The following is a 23,887-nucleotide window of genomic DNA, read 5'->3' on the forward strand; positions in this document are numbered from 1 at the left end:
CAGGGTAACATCTTTCAACGTCTTTTGGTATGACGCTGCCGGGGTGACACGCTTGATCTTTGACCATCAAGCTGGAGGAACAAACATCTTGCCATGTGGGTGTCGAAAAGAGCTTCGATAAACAGGAGCTGACCAAACAAGTTGATGGAGACGACGAGATGCTGTAGGAGTATGTTTGGATCTGTGTTAACCTGAATGCAGTCATCTTTGTAGGACTCGAACACAATCCCCAAGATGTGAAGGAACTTCATGATTGGCTTGGTGAGGCCAAGAAATTACAGTGAGTGAGTGAGTGAGTGAGTTTTACGCCGCTTTTAGCAATATTCCAGCAATATCACGGTGGGGGACACCATAAATGGGCTTCACACATTGTACCCATGTCGGGAATCGAACCCGTGTCTTCGGCGTGACGAGCGAACGCTTTAACCACTAGGCTATCCGACCGCCCCCCCCAAGAAATTCCAAATGGGAGCATCTTTCATTGGGAGTGGCTGCCTTGGAAAAAGAACCAAAGGAAATGGTGGTGCTCCTGATGGATGAGAACATGAAGGTACGCATCCTGTCAGCCGAGACTGACCATTAAATCGCCAGGTTGAATGATTGTACGAAGAAGAGCAAATGATGTCATACAGAAATGCAGAGGGACCTCTAGGGTGCCATTGATGCAGACGCAGGAGACTGACAGACACCTGAAGATGGGCATCCCTTTGAACATCCTGCACAACGTCCTGAATGTTGTCTGCAAAGAGACTCTGAGGTGACAAGGGGAGCTGGTACAAACAGGTTTTGAAATGATAGTGACAATGGCAATGTTGAAGAACGCCCCTGCATCTTTTGGCCCTGACCGAACCAGCATGATGTGAAATGAGGTCCAAGGTAGCCATGATCTTATCCTGAATCAAAAGTACCGATCCACGAATAAAGGCCTCGTCGTGTGATTTAGTGTGAGACATCAAAGTCAAGATAGCCTTTGTTGTCGAAAGGATGGTGGATAACAGAAGAAGTTACCGTCTAACAGTAGAGTCGAGATGAGCCAGGTCACAACTCTCCATAGTCGATGCAGTCAACCAAAGCTTAGGGTAGAGAGATCGAGTTCTGGAGCCGAAACATTCTCAGACATGCCATGGGTCCCGGAATCCTCCACAGGAAATCAAGGGGAATGCAGGCGATGGAAAGGCCTGGGAGGGAGCGTAATGTTCATAGAGCTGTTAGAGGGTATGGCAAAGCATGATAACCAATCATTGGACGAAGTACTGTGTTGACGTCAAAGATGGTCTGTGATCCAATGAAGGACCAGCGCAGGGTCAGCAGGGTTTCAAAGCACTCGGAGGAGGATGCAGTTGAGGGTTAATGATCCATATCTTTGTCAGCAAGCACATGATCCACAATCAGAGGAACTGGAAAAGCAGTGCCAGGAGGAGCAGAAAGTGTGAGAGTCGGAGAGTAAGTCGAGCTATCCAGGCCGTTGCCCGCCGGTAGTCAGAAACGATGCTGGAGGACAGTGGTGACAGCTTGCAAAAGTCATTCAAGGCTCGGTGCTGGATCATTAGCCTAGTCTCTATAGTCCCATGAGGTTTTTGGTTTGGTTTGGTTTGTTGTTTAACGCCGCACTCAGCAGTATTCCAGCTATATGACGGCGGTCTGTAAATAAACGAGTCTGGACCAGACAATCCAGTGATTAATATCATGAGCATCGATCCACGCAATTTGGATCGATGACATGCATCAACCAAGTCAGCGAGCCTGACCACCCAATCCTGTTAGTCGCCTTTTACGACAAGCATAGTCACCTCTTACGGCAAGCATGGGTTGCTGAAGACCTATTCTACCCCGGAATACTGAGAGGAATCACAAACTGGAAAGTCCTGTCATTGATGCCTATAATCATAGCAGCCGAATCTCTGTCATGATGGTGATCCGACAGAGACCGATCCTGAGAGCAACCAGTTGAACCTGAGAAAGTCAATCCTCAGATAGCTGATCTTGAGAATGTCGATCCCCAGGTGAGGCGGTCTTTTAAGTGTTGATCGTATGATTGACTATCCTTGGAGCATTGATGCTTGGGACTGATACTAACTGATCCGAAATATAGCAGAAGGTGAACCCTGATGACTAGTAGCAGCGGAATCTTTGTTCGTCACCATTGACGGAAGAGCAATCGTCAGAACTACACCGGCCCAGGCAAATGCAGCATAAATTGTGAGGGTCTGACATAGAAAAAGTGTGCCTCCACTTCAGACAGGCTAGGTGAAGAGGATCGTTCTTGCTCATATATTCCAGCTATATGACGGTGGTCTGTAAATAATCGAGTCTGGACCAGACAATCCAGTGATTAATATCATGAGCATCGATCCACGAAATTGGGATCGATGACATGCATCAACCAAGTCAGCGAGCCTGACCACCCGATCCCGTTAGTCGCCTTTTACGACAAGCATAGTCACCTTTTAAGGCAAGCATGGGTTGCTGAAGACCTATTCTACCCTGGAATCTTCACGGGTCAGATGTAATATCGAAATCACCATCATGTAGTAGTGAAATCAGTTAAAAAAAAGATTCCAACAACTATATTCTTTAACCTTGACAGTACACGTCTCAACTGAATGGCAATGAGAAAGAGCATAATGTGGCAGGGTTAACCATGTGATCAGGTCTTGTGGGTGGCAATGTACGGGATTACAGTGCATGACCCATTTGACAGGGTGGTGACCATGGTGATGCTGGGGTGTGTTCGGGTGAATTGTTTTTTAGAGGCTGTACGCTCAAGAACTTTATTCACAGGTATTGAAGCTAGATGTTCAGTAAGGATAAGGATTAAACAGTTGTGACAAGCTGATTAGATCCTAATCAAAATTGTCTATTGCTTGATTAGATCTTCATAGGAAGATGAGATGTAATACCCCTGATTGTTGATCAAAGCAGATTTCTATACCTTATAAGAGTTTCTTTGGGTGAAGTCCTGATGTTTGGTTGAGAGGATTTGGACTCAGTCAAACTGAATTTGATGGCTAGGAGGGCTGGTTTGCTGTCTTGTTGTTCTTTGGTGTGGATATCTACTGGGCGGTATTTTAAGCATTACTCCTTTGGGGGGTTGCTTGTAGGAAACCTTGGATCAACAGAGATCAAGGGTATTACATCTTGTCTGCCTTGGAAGATCTAATCTAGTAAAAGACTATTTTAATTAGGATCGCTGACTTGGTTGATGCATGTCATAGTATCCCATTTGCTCATGAAGTCAATCACTGGGTTGTCTGGTCCAGACTTGATTATTATTATTATTATGGAATATTGCTGAGTGTGGCATAGAAAAAAAAACCACTCACTCATTACCTGTGTACTATTTGTTAATACTGTACATTTGGCTTCATCCAATTATCTGTGTGCTACTTGTTATCTATTACCTGTTGTTGTCAATGTTAGTATGCTGCTTATCACAACATGTCATGCATAAATACCTCTCATCACTTGGTTGTCACTCTAGCTTAAATGCCAATCAAACAGTTAGTGCAGTAGGTAGGTAAGGATTTTACTGCCACTTCATGCAACTTTCAAAAGGCTGCTCTTGGCATGTCATTAATGGGTGAGGTGAGGTGAAATGGAGTTTAACGTCATGTCCAAGTATATTGCACTTATATAGCGACGTGCATGAAATACCATGAAATACCATGTTGCAGTTTAACATGAATACCCCATTTAGACACAGTATACTGACTCCGAGCCGACCAGTCCTTGTTTTAGCCCCTGAATGCCGAGCGCCAGACAGGGTAACAACAAGTATCATCTTATAACGTCTTTAGGTATGACGCGGCCGGGGATAGAACCCCGGACTTTCCGCTCTCTGGGCGGACGCTACAAATATACAGCTACTACCAGCATATCATATAAAAACATCATTCTGAAACGTTCATAAATATATATTACAAACTTTTGAACTGGTCCCCAACTTTCACATAGATGACCAATTCAAACCAAGCTTCTGAAGAACAGATTCCGCAGATGTTTTGAGGGGGTGGTATATCAAGTCATGGCAGCAATTACAAAGTTGTATTAGTGGTCATATTCACTTGACATTAGTCACTATGGAAACTGCAAATAAAGTAGGGCATTCTGTGACACATCTATCTGTTGGTCTGGTTATGCCTACCGATAGTTCTGGGGACATTCCTGATACTGGCCCTAATCCTGATGCCCGAGTCAGTCGGGGTCATCTCCGATACGATGGTGGACTCCACGATGTCGATGTTGTTGATGTTGCCGACAAGATTGCCCTCAGCAGTCCTGGGGGAGGCTGGAACAAACAGGTGCCCTGTACCATCTGATTGTCTCAAGACCAAGAAACATCCCTTACCAACAAGTACATATAACTGTATTGTGAATCTTTCGGATTTTCTACTACAAAATCAATGAATAAATATATACCCATACTGTGACCATTTTTTTCCCCAAGAAATAGAAGAGAATGTATTTCAGTTTATCTCTCTAACTTTTCAGAAAAAGAAGTAAAAAGTTCAGAGAAAAAAAACCCATAACATTGCCACCAACCTTCATCTTTCCACCCCCATATACATTGACTACTCTCATACACCATGGTGAAGCATCGACTACCCCTCCTTGATAAAGTCAGTACTCACTGTCACAAGCCGTGGTGATGCACTCGCCCACCTGGACACCGTTGCCCAGACAAGGACGTCCACCATGCTGCGGCTGTAGACACTGCCGCCTCCTCTCCCGCGTCCCGTAGTCACATGTCTTGGAACATGCTCCCCACTCTGCCCATGGATCCCAGTTGCCGTCGACTACAGGAAGAGGAAATTTTGAGGTGAAAGATGAGGACTTGCCCATTAATCTATTTTCCACATAATAATAAAAAAAAGTCATAATCATGATGCATTTATTGACACCAAAACTTAATACTGACAGAATCCGCACAAACTTGTTCAGTAAGAGAAGATCAATGTACATTCACTTTGTATCAGTCTCCAGGCTTATATCCAAATAGCTAAGGAGATGTTAACTGTAACAATATTTCAATCCAGTATACCCTGGGGTGAGTGAGTGAGTGAGTTGGGTTTAACGCTGCTTTTAACAGTATTCCAGTTATATCACGGCATCTCAGCTTAATGTGGGAGGAAAGCCCGAAGTGATGCAGGTCTCAGACGTTTACCACTTCGGTGAAACCCACGAGCACGGGTATGGTGCTGACAAACCTAGAAACATAATCGGGGTGAACCGGGATTCGAACCCACAATTATAGGTTTCTGGCGTGTCCAGGGGACGCAACTCTGCACAGCGAATCGCGGCGCCTTAGAAGACTAGGCCACCCGTGCCCCAAGTATACCCTGGGATTAGAGTCAAGATCTAATAGCCCAAAATAGGTGTGTAACAAATGTTATATTTGGGATAACACTTTCTTAGTAAACTACAAAACTGGTATTGCTCGCACAGCTGAAAGTTATGAATACACAATGGCTTTAAGAAAGTGGTCAAATGTAACAAATGTAATATTTGGGATAACAATTTCTTTGTTAAGTACAAGTTCTAGCACTAGACTCAACCCCCAAAAGTATTAGAACTTGTACTTTACTAAGAATGTGTTATCACAAATATGATATTTGTAACATTTGACCACTGTCTAAAAGGCATGTGTATTCACAAACCAGACATGGTTTCAATCTTGGGCTTATATCCAAGACATCGCAATAAGAGCGATATGGACCAGATATGATTCTCCTGGTTTACTGTATGGGCGTTATCAGAGATATTCCAGTCTACAGTGGTAATATACCATGGGCTTAAATCTGATTATTACAACGGGAGATGTAAGTGATGGACTTATTCCAGGCATATGACATTGAACAGTGTCAGATACCGACCAGGACAGTGCTGTTGGTTGCACTCGGTGATCTCCTCTCCGTGTCCCGTGCATGGCCTCCCTCCCTTGGCGGGGATCGGGTTGGTGCAGGTGCGGAACCTCTTCATCTGTCCTCCGCCACAACTCCGACTACACTCGCCCCAGGTGCTCCACAGCGCCCAGTTGCCATGCACTGCAACAAGAACAACACCATCACTAAAACAACCTCCACATTGTCACGAGAACAACAATGACACTATCACTACAACAACCACACTATCACTACAACAACCACACTATCACTACAACAACTACAACCCCACCATCACAGCAACAAGAACTACACTGTCACTACAGCAACGAACACATCATCACTACCAAAAGTCACTCACGTGGGCAGTGTATCTTACCCGCACAGTGTGACTCATGTGGTCAACGTAGCTTACCTGGACAGTGTTCACTGTTGCAGTAGTCCACTTGCTGTTCCGGGCCGACACAGTCCGCGCCCCCGTACTGCGAGCGAGGGTTGTCACAGCGACGGACCCGTGTCCTGGACCCTCCGCCACAGGACACACTGCATGATGTCCAGTCCATCCACTGACCCCAGTTGCCATCAACTGAAGAGAAACAGATCCATCATTTCTTCCATAGGATTCTTGCTCCTGAAGAACTTGGTAGGACTACAGTCTATTAGATTATTGTAAGGTACTTTACACGGCATGTTGATTATCTTGGCCTGGCAAACCATTTGTTGATGGTAGGAACAAGGATTCACATCTCCTTTGTGTTAGAGGTGTATGGGTTCATCAGAGGGGGATGCACAGCACAAGACACAAATCTTAGAGTGGACGAAACACAAGACAGGTTTCACCCTTACACCCCCCCCCCCAAACCACCACTGACAAAATACAAGGGCACATTGACACACCATCAGGGCACACTGACACACCATCAGGGCACACAGATACACCATCAGGACACACTGAACCACCATCAGGGCATGATGACACACCATCAGGGCACACTGACACACCATCAGGGCACACTGACACACCATCAGGGCACACTGACACACCATCAGGGCACACTGACACACCACCAGGGCACACTGACACACCATCAGGGCACACAGATACACCATCAGGACACACTGAACCACCATCAGGGCATGATGACACACCATCAGGGCACACAGACACACCATCAGGGCACATTGACACACCATCAGGGCACACTGACACACCATCAGGGCACACTGACACACCATCAGGGCACACAGATACACCATCAGGACACACTGAACCACCATCAGGGCATGACACACCATCAGGGCACACTGACACACCATCAGGGCACACTGACACACCATCAGGGCACACTGACACCATCAGGGCACACTGACACACCATCAGGGCACACTGACACACCTTCAGGGCACACTGACACACCATCAGGGCACACAGATACACCATCAGGACACACTGAACCACCATCAGGGCATGACACACCATCAGGGCACACTGACACACCATCAGGGCACACTGACACACCATCAGGGCACACTGACACCATCAGGGCACACTGACACACCATCAGGGCACACTGACACACCTTCAGGGCACACTGACACACCATCAGGGCACACAGATACACCATCAGGACACACTGAACCACCATCAGGGCATGATGACACACCATCAGGGCACACAGACACACCATCAGGGCACATTGACACACCATCAGGGCACACTGACACACCATCAGGGCACAATGACAGGTCCTTCCTGAAATAACTATGTCCAAGCATACCTGCACAGGCCTGTGTTCGACACGCCTGTCTGTCGATGCCTGCCCCTGGGCAAGGCAGTCCCCCAAACTGAGGCCGAGGGTTGTTGCACTTGCGCTCTCTGGCCTGCTGCCCCTCCCCACAGGTGGCGCTGCAAGGACTCCATGGATCCCACTCTCCCCAGATGCCATCAACTAATTTGCGAATTAAGAGTTTTTCAAACACCGTTTCGTCAGACATTGTAAAAGCAAATGAATGCAAGAAATTTTGAGTGAGTGAGTAAAAATTCATCACCACAGAGGTATCATTTCAGCCATATAGTGATGGACTCAGTATTTCAAAGTTATAACTAATTTTAATATTCTTAATTGTAAAAGGGAAAGGTGTCCTGAATTCTATATTTATAATTCTTCATGAATGCTTCGTGAAACTTCAGTATCCCCAACTAAAGAATCCCCACTGGAGGATAAGCACTGGATACATGGACCTGTTATGGTTCGGAATCCACATAGGGTGACAAGTGTAAGAGTGAATATTATCCTATCCTATCCCGGGGATAATATTCTCTAGTATCAGGATGATTCTCCCTTGTGAATTTGAACCCATACCAGTGTGGCACTAAGGTAGGATACTATACTCTCGAGTAAAACTTTCTCCGGGATAATATTTAGGTAGGATATAATCCTTGCTTACACAAGCACTGCATACTAGGGATAGATTATGGTTCAGAATCCAAGTAGGGAGACAAGCATGCATACTGGGGATGTATTCTTCCCTGAAATCCCAACAGATAGACATACTGGATACAGGGACCTACTCGGCCCAAGAATCTCTAAAGGGAGATAAGCATGGGCATGGGATATTCCCAAAGCTCTCCACAGGAAGACAAGCTAGTGGGGACCTACTTTTCCCAAGTGTCACCACAGGAGGTGAGGTGAAATGGGGAAATGCTGAGCGCCAGACAGGGTAACAACAAGTACCATCTTTTAACGTCTTTTGGTATGACGCGGCCGGGGATCGAACCCCGGACCTTCCGCTCTCCGGGCGGACGCTCTACCACAAGACCACGGAGGCGGTCTGTCACCACAGGAAGACAAGCTAGTGGGGACCTACTCTTCCCAAGTGTCACCACGGGAAGACAAGCTAGTTGGGACCTATTCTTTCCAAGTGTCACCACAGGAAGACAAGCTAGTGGGGACCTACTCTTCCCAAGTGTCACCACGGGAAGACAAGCTAGTGGGGACCTACTCTTCCCAAGTGTCACCACGGGAAGACAAGCTAGTTGGGACCTATTCTTTCCAAGTGTCACCACAGGAAGACAAGCTAGTGGGGACCTACTCTTCCCAAGTGTCACCACAGGAAGACAAGCTAGTTTGGACCTACTCTTCCCAAGTGTCACCACAGCAAGACAAGCTAGTGGGGACCTACTCTTCCCAAGTGTCACCACGGGAAGACAAGCTAGTTGGGACCTATTCTTTCCAAGTGTCACCACAGGAACACAAGCTAGTGGGGACCTACTCTTCCCAAGTGTCACCACAGGAAGACAAGCTAGTTGGGACCTACTCTTCCCAAGTGTCACCACAGGAAGACAAGCTAGTGGGGACCTATTCTTTCCAAGTGTCACCACAGGAACACAAGCTAGTGGGGACCTACTCTTCCAAAGTGTCACCACAGGAAGACAAGCTAGTTGGGACCTACTCTTCCCAAGTGTCACCACAGGAAGACAAGCTAGTTGGGACCTACTCTTCCCAAGTGTCACCACAGGAAGACAAGCTAGTGGGGACCTACTTTTCCCAAGTGTCACCACAGGGAGACAAGCAAAGATACTGGAGACCTAGTCTTCCCAAGTGTTACCACAGGGAGACAAGCAAAGATACTGGAGACCTACTCTTCCCAAGTATCACCACAGGGAGACAAGCAAAGATACTGGAGACCTAGTCTGCCCAAGAATCTCCACAGGGAGACAAGCAGGGGTGCCTGAGGACCTACTCTGCTCCAGAATCCCGAAAGGTAAACATTCTTGGGTAATGGGGACCTAGTCTGCCCAAGAATCTCCACAGGGAGACAAGCAAGGGTTACTGGAGACCTAGTCTGGTCCAGACTCCTTGCAGGGTCATACATATCACATACATCAACATTACACAGTAGCATGGGGTATGGTTATGTCAATGCAGAACTTACTTGGACAGGACCTGACATTGCAAGGTGACTCGTCAACTCCGGCCCCCTCACAGGGGAGTCCCCCAAACTGTGGTGGGGGGTTGTCACACCGACGGGACCGGGTCCGCTGGCCGGGGCCGCACGAACTGCTGCACGACTTCCATGCACCCCAGTTTCCCCAGCTGGCATCCACTGCAACACAGAGATTGATTGTTGATGAATTCAAAACTTGTTTACCTTCAGTTTCTGTCTTGGATTTTCATGTGTGTGTCAATGTTCAAGAGCTCCCAAACTAAAACAACACATTAATAAATCTGTTTTAGTAACCAGTGTTTCACAAATAAACTGTTGTACATGTACATGTCTTTTTAAGTTTTCATATCACGAGTAAACCAATTTAAACATCAGTCTGACACAAGTCTTGATTAGACATATTCCACAGCTAAATCCTGACAAGTAGTGTATGTGAGTGAGTGAGTTGGATTCAACAGTATTCCAGTTATATCATGCCATGTCAGCTTAATGTGGGAGGAAAGTCCGAAGTGATGCAGGTCTCAGAGGTTTACCACTTTGGTGAAACCCACAAGCACGGGTATGGTGCTGATAGAGACATAGAGACATTGTCGGGAAGTTGGTTGGTTGGTTGGTTGTGTTGTTTAACGCTGCACTTAGCAATATTCCAGCTATATGATGGTGGTCTGTAAATAATCAAGTCTGGAACAGACAATCCAGTGATTGACAACATGAGCATCGATCCACGAAATTGGGATCGATGACATGCATCAACCAAGTCAGCGAGCCTGACCACCCTATCCCGTTAGTCGCCTTTTACGACAAGCATAGTCACCTTTTACGGCAAGCATGGGTTGCTGAAGACCTATTCTACCCCGGAATCTTCAACTATCCCTTATTCTATCCCGGGTCTGTCGGGGTGGTGCATGTACAATAATTAACGGGTATAGATTCAAGGTTTTCAGTGTCTGTAGACTATTGGACTACTGCCTTTGTTAAGGTGTCTGAACTCAAACAGTTACAAATCAATCCAAAACATACTGACCTCCAGACAGTCACTGATGTGTGAATTGTCTCAGCCTACTTGTAACATACAACAGTAAGGTGGTCTGCTGGTGTCGTGTCTCTAAACTGAGTTGAGTTTAACACAACAGGATTTCAGTTATACCACAGCTCAATGTTTGTTTGTTGTTTAACGCTGCACTCAGCAATATTCAAGCTATATGACGGTGGTCTGTAAATAATCAACTCTGAACCAGACAATCCAGTGATTGGCATCTTGAGCATTAATCTAGGCAATTGGGATATGACAACATGCATCACCAACCATCAGCGAGTATGACCACCCGATCCCGTTAGTTGCCTCTTACGTCACGCAGTCACCTCATATGGCAAGCATTGGTTGTCAGCTTTATGTGTGAGGTATGCACAAAGTGGCACATGTCTTAGATGTTCACCACTTTGCACAAGCACAGGTGTGGTGCTGACAAATCAAAAATCATAATCATGCTGAATATTGGATTCAAATCCATGATCACAGCCTTTTGGCACACCAAAGGGAAGCAACTCTGCACAGAGAATATTCACGCCTTTTAGTAAATACACAACTAGGCCAAACATACCATTCAGACTTAATTCTACCTACCTGGACATTCCCCCATTATACAGGATTTGCTTTCCCGAGCAGCCCCAATACATTGATGGCCACCATTGGTTGGAGGAGGGTTGTCACATGATCTGGTGCGGAAATGCAGCCCAACACTGCACGTGGTGCTGCACTCGCCAAATTCGCCCCACTCCGAGAAGCCGCCGTGCACTGAAGGAAGAGGAGACATAATTTGCTGATTGGACAAATCTTGTCCAGTTGGCTTCCTTGATGTCATAATATACAAACTACTAAAAAGAAGTAAAAGAACACCCGATTATATTACTATAGTTGATCTGTCATGCCATGCCAGATGAACTATAGTTATATGACAGAATCGGGTGTTCCTTTTAAGTAATATAAAATAAATTCTGACTAAACATATTACAACTTAATCTCAGTTTAAAGAAATAAAATAATTCTCAAAAAGTTGCAAGTCTTGTGGATGTAACCAAAATATTACAAATATAATCCAGTCAAATCTTAATTACTAACTAGTCCATGATGAATCTCCTGTGTCATGACAGTTTAATTTTTAATGGATTCCATTTTTTTATGAAGTCATTAATGATACACAAACAAGTAGTTCTTTTATGATGTTTTCATATGGAAACTAATGACGTAGATGCTGCTACAACAGAACCGCTGTCTGTCTGACTATCTGACGTGACAAAGTCATCTACTCACCTACCACTTTCAAATCCGTCTCTACGAAGGTCTTGCCAAGCTTGTTGGTGGCAAAGCAGCGATATAGACTAGAGTCATCTAACTGGCTTGCCACGATCCTACATCGGGAACAATGGAACATGTCAGAAGACAAAATGTTTAACCAGATATACATAAAGTGTGTTTTGTTTCTTTGTATTAACATACTCGGCAATATTCCTGCTATATGACAGCGGTCTGTATACAATCGAGTCTGGACCAGACAATCCAGTGATTGGTATCATGAGCATCAATCTACCCAATTAGGATACGGTGACATGCATCGAACAAGTCAGGGTGCCTGACCATCCGATCCCGTTAGTCACCTCTTACGACAAGCATAGTCGCCTTTTCTGGCAAGCAAGGATTGCTGAAGACCTATTCTACCCCAGGTCTTCATTGGTCACACCATTCCTGGAATGTTCAGCATTCACACCGTTCCCGGAATGTTCAGCATTCATGCTTTTCACTTTAAGCCCAAAACACTGAACCAATAGAAATGTGCACTTAACAACATTTCTAGGCCTTTTTTCTTTCCTTTTAAATAATTGGATCCTCTGACCCAAAATCAGGTTACCTGAGTGAGTTGTTTGGCAGTACAGTGATGCGTCCGGAGGAGACGAGGGGCGTGGTCTCCTTCCACCAATACATATCAGGCTTGGGGTCACCACTTGCGGTACAGTCTATAATGATTGTCTCCCCTTGGTCGACTTTCTGACTCTTTGGTGGTTCAATCTTAAATGTGGGTTCAGCTGGAAAGAGTAAACACACAAACTGAGACACATAAGAACAATCTATACTATACACTGGGGACCCCCCACAGCCAGAGCAACATCAAGTCACTGGACTGAGAATCCTATGTGATTCATAGTGACCCTTCCATCTCTGCTATGTGTTACAAGGAAATTTTCAAACTGTCGTATCAATAAAGACAGCGTTGACTTATGGTTTTCGACTTCTTTATTATGTCCATGTGATGTTTCAGTACAGATGTTGCTTCCTCTTGTGTGACAAAAGAAAATTTACTTGAAATTCGATTTGACCCAAAACTTAGAAACGTTATTGAAACATTACTAGGCTCAAAACAGATATAAAAAACATCACCATCAAATCACAATTTCTTGTTTCTATCATGGGTATTTCCAGAGTTGACTGACAATGAAAGTGCAGTTTCCACCCTTTCTGAACTGTGCTGGAATTCCGAAGTTGTGTTTTGGCTGGACTAACGGGACTACCGCACAGTCCAATAAAATTTGTGTTACGAAATCGACATCCGGATTGTCAACATGGATTTCAACATGCAGATTTCAGCCGACTGCAGGATTTGCAAAGCATGTGTACCCTGGCATCAACACATATTTTCCAAATCTTTTCATGTTTTTAATCAAGGTGCTCAAGTGACTTGATGCACTTCATGGGGTAAGACCCATTTTATTACAATACAGATCTTGATTATTGTTCAGATCGTCTTGACTTGGTGTTGCCATTTTTTTTAATCAGAGAAGGGAATCTGATTGGTTAATAGGCGGGACATAGAAGGGACCAATGGTGGCACTATGACAGAGTCATGAAATTCCAGCCTAGTTTGGCAAGGTTGGAAACTGAACTTTTATTGTTAACTCCTTTGCCTCGGGAAGATGAACATGGTTGTATACTATCTATTGCTCTGAAGTATAGCATCTGTACAAAATGCTGCAGTGAATCCTTTCTTGAGGCCATCAAGCACTCATTCTAAGAGCTGCTTTATGCCCAAAGCTTAAACCAATGTGCTATCATAAGCATCATGTTTATTTCTACCCATCTATTGCAAGACACAAGATGTTGTGGCAGTATTTATAACTCTAGTAGCATGTGCAAGAAGAGAATTCCATTACTTTAGGTCTTCAAGTCTTTGGGTATAGCTTGATAGCTTCCTGTAATGTCAACAAGTTTCACTTGAATCAACAAAGTATCAGTTCACATTACATTCCAATGCTGATCATTTCATAAAAACATTATTATCTTTCATCATTAAGATATTGCTGGGGGACCGGAAATAGTTAAGCCGACGCAGCAAAGAACTGATACAAATTTCAGTATTGTGTTGAATGGGATTAGTACTACATTGACCACAGAAGACGTGTTATCTTACACCATACTGTGACTGTCGCTCGGCTCTCTGACGTCCCGGCAGTGTTGACGGCGATGCATTTGTACTCGCCTGCATCCGAAGCCTGCAATAAGAAATACGTCATTGTAAGACTGATAGGGAATACGTCATTGTAAGAGTGATAGGGAATACGTCATTGTAAGACTGTAGGGTATACGTCATTGTAAGACTGATAGGGAATACGTCATTGTAAGACTGATAGGGAATACGTCATTGTAAGACTGATAGGGAATACGTCATTGTAAGACTGATAGGGAATACGTCATTGTAAGACTGATAGGGAATATGTCATTGTAAGACTGATAGGGAATACGTCATTGTAAGACTGATAGAGTATACGTTATTGTAAGACTGATAGGGAATATGTCATTGTAAGACTGTAGGGTATACGTCATTGTAAGACTGATAGGGAATATGTCATTGTAAGACTGATAGGGAATACGTCATTGTAAGACTGATAGGGAATACGGCATTGTAAGACTGATAGGGTATACGGCATTGTAAGACTGATAGGGAATACGGCATTGTAAGACTGATAGGGAATACGTCATTGTAAGACTAATAGGGAATATGTCATTGTAAGACTGATAGGGAATACGTCATTGTAAGACTGATAGGGAATACGTCATTGTAAGACTGATAGGGAATATGTCATTGTAAGACTGATAGGGTATACGTCATTGTAAGACTGATAGAGTATACGTTATTGTAAGACTGATAGGGAATATGTCATTGTAAGACTGATAGGGTATACGTCATTGTAAGACTGATAGGGAATAGGTCATTGTAAGACTGATAGGGAATATGTCATTGTAAGACTGATAGGGAATACGTCATTGTAAGACTGATAGGGAATACGTCATTGTAAGACTGATAGAGTATACGTTATTGTAAGACTGATAGGGAATACGTCATTGTAAGACTGATAGGGAATACGTCATTGTAAGACTGATAGGGAATATGTCATTGTAAGACCTATAGGGAATACGTCATTGTAAGGCTGATAGAGTATACGTTATTGTAAGACTGATAGGGAATATGTCATTGTAAGACTGATAGGGTATACGTCATTGTAAGACTGATAGGGAATAGGTCATTGTAAGACTGATAGGGAATATGTTATTGTAAGACTGATAGGGAATACGTCATTGTAAGACTGATAGGGAATACGTCATTGTAAGACTACGTCATTGTAAGACCTATAGGGAATACGTCATTGTAAGACTGATAGGGAATACGTCATTGTAAGACTACGTCATTGTAAGACCTATAGGGAATATGTTATTGTAAGACTGATAGGGAATACGTCATTGTAAGACTGATAGGGAATACGTCATTGTAAGACTACGTCATTGTAAGACCTATAGGGAATACGTCATTGTAAGACTGATAGGGGATACGTCATTGTAAGACTGATAGGGTATACGTCATTGTAAGACTGATAGGGAATACGTCATTGTAAGACTGATAGGGAATACGTCATTGTAAGACTGATAGGGAATACGTCATTGTAAGACTGATAGGGTATACGGCATTGTAAGACTGATAGGGAATACGTCATTGTAAGACTGATAGGGAATACGTCATTGTAAGACCGATAGGGAATACGTCATTGTAAGACTGATAGGGAATAGGTCATTGTAAGACTGATAGGGAATATGTCATTGTAAGACTGATAGGGAATACGTCATTGTAAGACTGATAGGGAATACGTCATTGTTAGACTGATAGAGTATACGTTATTGTAAGACTGATAGGGAATATGTCATTGTAAGACTGATAGGGTATACGTCATTGTAAGACTGATAGGGAATATGTCATTGTAAGACTGATAGGGAATACGTCATTGTAAGACTGATAGGGAATACTGCATTGTAAGACTGATAGGGAATACATCAATGGAGGACAAATAGGTAATATGTCTACGGAGGACTGATAGGGAATACATCAATGGAGGAAAAATAGGTAATATGTCTACGGAGGACTGATAGGGAATACATCAATGGAGGACAAATAGGTAATATGTCTACGGTGGACTGATAGGGAATACATCAATGGAGGACAAATAAGTAATATGTCAATGCAGGACTGATGGGGTATACATCAATGCAGGACTGATAGGGAAAATGTCAATGGAGGACCGATGGGTAATACGTCAATGTAGGACCGATGGGTAATACGTCAATGTAGGACCGATGGGTAATACGTCAATGTAGGACTAATTGGGAATACGTTAATCGAGGACTGATAGGGAAAATGTCAATGGAGGACCGATGGGTAATACATCAATGTAGACTAATTGGGAATACGTTAATGGAGGACTGACAGGGAATATGTCAATGTAGGATGATAGGGAATACGTCAATGTAGGACTAATTGGGAATACGTTAATGGAGGACTGACAGGGAATATGTCAATGTAGGATGATAGGGAATATGTCAATGTAGGACTAATTGGGAATACGTTAATGGAGGACTGACAGGGAATATGTCAATGTAGGATGATAGGGAATACGTCAATGGAGGACTGATAGGGAATATGTCAATGGAGGACTGATTGGAACTCTGTCATTGCAGGACAATGTGCCACAATCTCATAGGTTGAAATTTTTCTTGCATTGATATATGTCATCGTATTACATAGATCGGTGCTCATGATCAATCACTGGATTGTCTGGTCCTGACTCGATTATTTATAGGCAGCCATCATATAGCTGGAATATCGCTGAGTGCAGCATTAGACAACAAACAAACAAAAGAATTGTTGCCATGCTCCAGTCAACTTCTTTAACAGTTTCACATCCAGATTTAATTAAAGGTTAGTTGCCTTATATGATATTTTTAATGGACCACTCTTATAGCATAGTTGACAACATGAGAAAGCTACTACTCACTGTAGAATCATATATGACAAGAGATCCATTAGCCAGCTGCTGTATTCTGTGGCTTAGCTCGACAGGACGGCCATTTTTTGTCCACAGAATCTCCGGTATCGGGTCCCCACCCACGGAGCACTCCAGGACGACCTTCTCCGCGATCTTCACTGCCTTGTTGCCGGGGGGAACAAGCATCCTGGGAGGAACTGGAACAGCATCACATAGTCAGGCTGAATTTATAGTGGATATTTTGCTTATCTTTCACATAACAACATGTTTATCTCATTGAGACACCTGACAAAGCTGCTAATTTAAAAGGGACACAGCACCGAGTTGAAATGTCAACTTTATGAACTTAAACATGTTCTTTTGTTTCACAAGTGAGCCCTTTGACAACAGACAACTCCATTGCTCATCCTTGATAAGCATGTTACAATATTTAATTTTTAATACTTCTCCTACATAACATTTTGCATTCCCATTCTGTTTCATGTCAAAAACATAACTGGCAATGTCATGCTTAGAGACAACTGTTCCAGAACCAAGGTGTAAACCATTCATCCTTTCGTTAAAATCAAAATTTTCTCAATGAAGCTGGTAAAGAAAAGACGGGTCAGGAACCCATGCTTCCCCCATCGCGATTGATTGATTGAGGTGTTCTCAAACCATAAAGCAGAGGGATATCATATTGGACTAAATGATCTGATTAAGGACCTGACCATTTTTCGTCACTGCTTCAATACTGTTTCCTCTGGAAGGAAGAACAAACACTGATTTCGGGACCACAACATTTTTCTGGAACAATGTTGCTTTGCAAACAAATCAGACTGATGCCTATGCACATCAAATGGTAGTTCCCTCAGGAACAAGCATTGTAAGAAATACCTCCCTGACTGAGGGGAAAGCTTACCTTTAACGACAACACTGGCGGTCGCCGACACCTGCTGGTTGTTGGCGGGGTTGGTGGCGACACAGGTGTACTCGCCGCTGTCGGCGCGGATGGCATTCCTCACAAAATACAAGCTGCGGCCATTGATGCTCACAGGAGCTGAAGACACAAACGTAAAGATTGGTGGCTGTCTGAGTTTCAGCATGATGATGGTAGGGGAACACATACAAGTGATGGAAGGGGGGGGGGGGGGGAAGAAGAGACTTACAGGTGATGGGGGACACTTACAGGTGATGGTTGAGGACTTACAGGTGATGGGCAAGACTTACAGGTGATGGGCGAGACTTACAGGTGATGGGGGAGACTTACAGGTGATGGTTGAGGACTTACAGGTGATTGTTGAGATTTACAGGTGATGGGTGAGACTTACAGGTGATGGGGGGACTTACAGGTGATGGTGAGACTTACAGGTGATGGGGGGGGGGGGCACTTACAGGTGATGGTGAGACTTACAGGTGATGGGTGAGACTTACAGGTGATGGGGAGACTTACAGGTGATGGGTGAGACTTACAGGTAATGGGGTGGGTGCACTTACAGGTGATGGGTGAGACTTACAGGTGATGGGGAGACTCACAGGTGATGGGTGAGAATAACAGGTGATGGGGTGGGTGCACTTACAGGTGATGGGGAGACTTACAGGTGATGGGGGAAACTTACATGTGATGGGGAGACTTACAGGTGATGGGGTGGGTGCACTTACAGGTGATGGGGAGACATTACAGGTGATGGTTGAAGACTTACAGGTGATGGGTGAGACTTACAGGTGATGGGTGAGACTTACAGGTGATGGGTGAGACTTACAGGTGATGGGTGAGACTTACAGGTGATGGGGAGACTTACAGGTGATGGGGAGACTTACAGGTGATGGGGTGGGTGCACTTACAGGTGATGGGGAGACATTACAGGTGATGGTTGAAGACTTACATGTGATGGGTGAGACTTACAGGTGATGGGTGAGACTTGCAGGTGATGGGTGAGACTTACAGGTGATGGGTAAGACTTACAGGTGATGGGGTGGGTGCACTTACAGGTGATGGGGGAGACTTACAGGTGATTGGGAGACTTACAGGTGATGGGGTGGGGGCACTTACAGGTGATGGTTGAAGACTAACAGGTGATGGGTGAGACTTACAGGTGATGGGTGAGACTTACAGGTGATGGGGGGGACTTACAGGTGATGGGTGAGACTTACAGGTGATGGGGGGACTTACAGGTGATGGGGTGGGTGCACTTACAGGTGATAGGGGGACTTACAGGTGATGGTGAGACTTACAGGTGATGTGGTGGGTGCACTTACTGGTGATGGTTGAAGACTTACAGGTGATGGGGGGCACTTACAGGTGATGGGGAGACTTACAGGTGATGGGTGAGACTTACAGGTGATGGGGGAGACTTACAGGTGATGGGGGGCACTTACAGGTGATTGGGGGACTTACAGGTGATGGTTGAGGACTTACAGGTGATGGGGGAGATGGGGAGACACTTACATGCTATAGGCTTGCCATTGAGGAGCCAGATGATGGTGGAGACACTTACATGCTATAGGCTTGCCATTGAGGAGCCAGATGATGGTGGAGACACTTACATGCTATAGGCTTGCCATTGAGGAGCCAGGTGATGGTGGAGACACTTACATGCGATAGGCTTGCCATTGAGGAGCCAGATGATGGTGGAGACACTTACATGCTATAGGCTTGCCAATGAGGAGCCAGATGATGGGCGAGACACTTACATGCGATAGGCTTGCCATTGAGGAGCCAGGTGATGGGCGAGACACTTACATGCTATGGGCTTGCCATTGAGGAGCCAGATGATGGGGGAGACACTTACATGCTATAGGCTTGCCATTGAGGAGCCAGATGATGGTGGAGACACTTACATGCTATAGGCTTGCCATTGAGGAGCCAGGTGATGGGCGAGACACTTACATGCGATAGGCTTGCCATTGAGGAGCCAGGTGATGGTGGAGACACTTACATGCTATAGGCTTGCCATTGAGGAGCCAGGTGATGGTGGAGACACTTACATGCGATAGGCTTGCCATTGAGGAGCCAGATGATGGGCGAGACACTTACATGCGATAGGCTTGCCATTGAGGAGCCAGATGATGGGCGAGACACTTACATGCGATAGGCTTGCCATTGAGGAGCCAGATGATGGGCGAGACACTTACATGCGATAGGCTTGCCATTGAGGAGCCAGGTGATGGTGGAGACACTTACATGCTATAGGCTTGCCATTGAGGAGCCAGATGATGGGCGAGACATTTACATGCGATAGGCTTGCCATTGAGGAGCCAGATGATGGGCGAGACACTTACATGCGATAGGCTTGCCATTGAGGAGCCAGGTGATGGTGGAGACACTTACATGCGATAGGCTTGCCATTGAGGAGCCAGATGATGGGCGAGACACTTACATGCGATAGGCTTGCCATTGAGGAGCCAGGTGATGGTGGAGACACTTACATGCTATAGGCTTGCCATTGAGGAGCCAGATGATGGGCGAGACACTTACATGCGATAGGCTTGCCATTGAGGAGCCAGATGATGGGTGAGACACTTACATGCTATAGGCTTGCCATTGAGGAGCCAGGTGATGGTGGAGACACTTACATGCGATAGGCTTGCCATTGAGGAGCCAGGTGATGGTGGGGATGGGCACACCATCTGCAGCACACTCCATCTCCAGCCTATTGTTGATGGTCACCTCCTTGTCCCGGGGGATGATGAGGAGTCGGGGAGGAACTGCAACAGAATACAGCATGATCAGGCCATGCATCATGACGTACCACACAACCATGTCAGTGTTATGGTTGCTTTAACCTCCCTACTTGCATTCAGCAATAATTCCTCACTGGCTATGTACAACAGGCCCCATCTTCTACAGAAGTGTATATGTGCAACTGGGACTGATGAGAACCTGCAAAACATCTAGATTAGCGATTGACATTGCTCCCAAGATCACAGATGAAGCTTGGTGAAGATTTACTGAAGATATACAGCAACATTCTTTCAACTGGGGACTTAGATATTGGACATTATACAGAAGTCAAACACCGAATTGAACTTGCAGACAATATGCCATTCAAGCAATGACATAGACACATTCCACATTCAACGTGCCAAGAGGTGGAGGACCATCTACAACAACTGCTTAGATGTGGTATCATTAGAAGATCACACAGTCCATGGGCTTCTAATGTTTTAGTTTTGCAAGATATGACTTCAGAACTGACAGACAGTTAAAGATGTATATGCCTTGCCAAGAATGGAAGATATTTTTTTGTCATCTTGCTGAATAAAAATTTCTTTTTGCCTTTGATATGTAGTCCAGGTATCATCAGAAGGAGATTGATGAAGAGCACAAGGCAAGAACAACATCTACAGTTGGCTTACTGGGGTTTTATGAGTACAATCAGCCAACCTTTGGACTGGTCCTCTGCTTCCTTATACCGGTGAGGTGTGGTGAAGTGGGGTTTAACGTCGCGTCCAAGATTATTGCACTTATATTGCGATGTGTGTGTGTGTGTGTGTGTGTGTGTGTGTGTGTGTGTGTGTGTGTGTGTGTGTGTGTGTGTGTGTGTGTGTGTGTGTGTGTGTGTGTGTGTGTGTGTGTCTGTCTGCTTGTACTAGTCCAGACTGATGCCGATTTATAGTGCTAGCTCACTGAGATACCATGCCACAGTTTAACATGAATATCCCACTCAGACACAGTATACTAACTCCGAGCCGACCAGTCCTTGTTTTAGCCCCTTAATGCCAAGCGCCAGACAGGGTAACAACAAGTTTTAACGTCTTTTGGTATGACGCGGTCAGGGATTGATCCCCGGACCTTCCACTCTCCGGACGGACATCTACCACTAGACCACGGAGGCGGTTCCTTATACCGCATATTGCCAGAACTTAGTACATGTAACAGTCCGGCGGAACATACACCTTGTACCAATGGGACCAACAGCTATTGGTGGCATCTTGGACATTTATTTAAATGTGTTCGATGTCATATGTCGATATTTCCAAAGACATTTCAGGATATATGAAAATATGGAAGGGATGGAACTTAAACTAAAATGGTGCAATGTTAGGGTGTATAAAAAACAGATTACTGCACTCATGCTAGTCAAATACCAAGAACACCCACATTTGGAATGCTTGGAATGCAATACCCACCAGCCATGACAGAATAACTATTGTAAAAAACATTGCGTATACTTTAACTTTTTTCCCAGCAGTATATTTTGATTCCAAGCAGTTGACCAACCTTGTACTCTGAGCAGCCTGCTCTGGGAGTCCCGGCCGGCCTTGTTGTCCGCCGTGCACACGTAGCTGCCCGTGTCCTCTGCCTCCACTCGCTCAATGATCAATGAACCCTCATCTGTGAGGGTATACTTGGGGTCCCTGGGACTGATCCAACTGCCGTCTCTGGTCCAGGAGATCCTTGGTGCAGGGTTTCCTCCTGCCTCACAGGGCATGGTGGCCCGGTCGCCAACGGTTACCACGAATTGGGGAGCTGCAGATTTGATCTTTGGAGGGACTGTAATAACAACATCAACATTTAAAAACTTGCTCTTTCTATTGTCAATGTACCCATATTATTTTTCACACAATCAAATATTATTAGACAACTGAAATGTTTCCAATTAAGAATGAGTGAGTGAGGGAGTGAGTAAATATGGTTTTACGCAGCTTTTACCAATATTCCAGCAATACCATGGCAGGGGACACCAGAAATGGGCTTGAACACATTGTGCCCATGTCACGAATCAAACCCAGGAATTCGGCATGATGAACGCTTTAACCACTAGGCTACCCCACCACCCACAATGAAGCATGAACCATGTTATTCAGTGACCAGTTTGTAAATAATACACTGAACAATAAAAGTCAGGGATCATGAATATTTTTGAGGATATGTTTTTCTAGTGAAGATGGAGCACAAAATTTCATAAAAATATGTAAAGAAATTCATGATCCAAAACCTGTTTTGTTCAGGATATATATATATATACACTGAATGCTGTGTGGTCAGTTGGGTTAAATTTGTGAAAAAAGGGGGAAACAAACTACACTGAAATTTATTTTCAAAGTCCCCTGAAAAAACAAAAACAAAACAATACCCCACATGACAATTGCAAGTCAGGGCACTACCCACTGTGCCACCAGCCAGTGTGGGGGTTGATGCTTACCTTCCACTGTGAGGGAGACACTCTCTGTAGCATTGCCAGCCTGGTTCTCAGCTATACAGGTGTACGTCCCTGCATCCACAGCTCTGTCACACAAACACACAGGTGAGTACAAGTGTGTGCAGGGTGCACAGGTTCATACAGTTAAGTTCTGTCCCGGGTGAGCCGGGGTGTGTACAGGTGTGTACAAGTGTGTAACAGGTGCCCCTGCATCCACAGCTCTGTCACACAAACACACAGGTGAGTACAAGGGTGCACAGGTTTGTACAGTTATGTACAGGTGTGTATATTTGTAAACATTGAGGACTGGGGTACCATGCTGCATCCACAGCTCTTATCACACATACATACATGTGCAACAGCTGAGTGCAGGTGTATTTAGGAGAGTATCGATATGTGCTGGTGTTAACAGGTGTACAGCCCTGCATCCACAGCTCTGTCCCTGGTGAGCCTAGGTGTGTACAGATGCGTACAAGTGTGTAACAGGTGCCCTTGCATCCACAGCTCTGTCTTGGGTGAGCCTGGGTGTGTACAGATGCGTACAAGTGTGTAACAGGTGCCCTTGCATCC

At 44.9% G+C, this 23,887-nt stretch overlaps 1 protein-coding gene across 2 annotated transcripts in view; it reads right to left on the minus strand.

Annotated features, from left to right (window-relative positions):
* LOC124142466 (hemicentin-1-like) overlaps nt 1–23,887 on the minus strand; it is a 128,685-nt gene that overhangs the window by 32,215 nt on the left and 72,583 nt on the right. For both annotated transcript variants that reach the window (XM_048389608.1, XM_048389609.1), the window contains exons 37-51: nt 23,321–23,403; nt 22,396–22,668; nt 20,748–20,879; nt 18,094–18,231; nt 17,202–17,389; nt 14,291–14,372; nt 12,737–12,911; nt 12,142–12,239; nt 11,455–11,625; nt 9,819–9,989; nt 7,661–7,831; nt 6,298–6,468; nt 5,874–6,044; nt 4,632–4,796; nt 4,145–4,288 (exon numbers count right to left, since the gene is read on the minus strand). In XM_048389608.1, coding sequence (XP_048245565.1) covers nt 4,145–4,288; nt 4,632–4,796; nt 5,874–6,044; nt 6,298–6,468; nt 7,661–7,831; nt 9,819–9,989; nt 11,455–11,625; nt 12,142–12,239; nt 12,737–12,911; nt 14,291–14,372; nt 17,202–17,389; nt 18,094–18,231; nt 20,748–20,879; nt 22,396–22,668; nt 23,321–23,403 — 2,333 coding nt within the window. The remainder of the gene's footprint in view (nt 1–4,144; nt 4,289–4,631; nt 4,797–5,873; nt 6,045–6,297; nt 6,469–7,660; nt 7,832–9,818; nt 9,990–11,454; nt 11,626–12,141; nt 12,240–12,736; nt 12,912–14,290; nt 14,373–17,201; nt 17,390–18,093; nt 18,232–20,747; nt 20,880–22,395; nt 22,669–23,320; nt 23,404–23,887) is intronic.

This window comes from Haliotis rufescens, unplaced genomic scaffold (assembly GCF_023055435.1).
Source record: "Haliotis rufescens isolate VD_foot unplaced genomic scaffold, xgHalRufe1.0.p SCAF_8, whole genome shotgun sequence".
In the NCBI taxonomy this organism is placed as follows: Eukaryota; Metazoa; Mollusca; class Gastropoda; order Lepetellida; family Haliotidae; genus Haliotis; species Haliotis rufescens.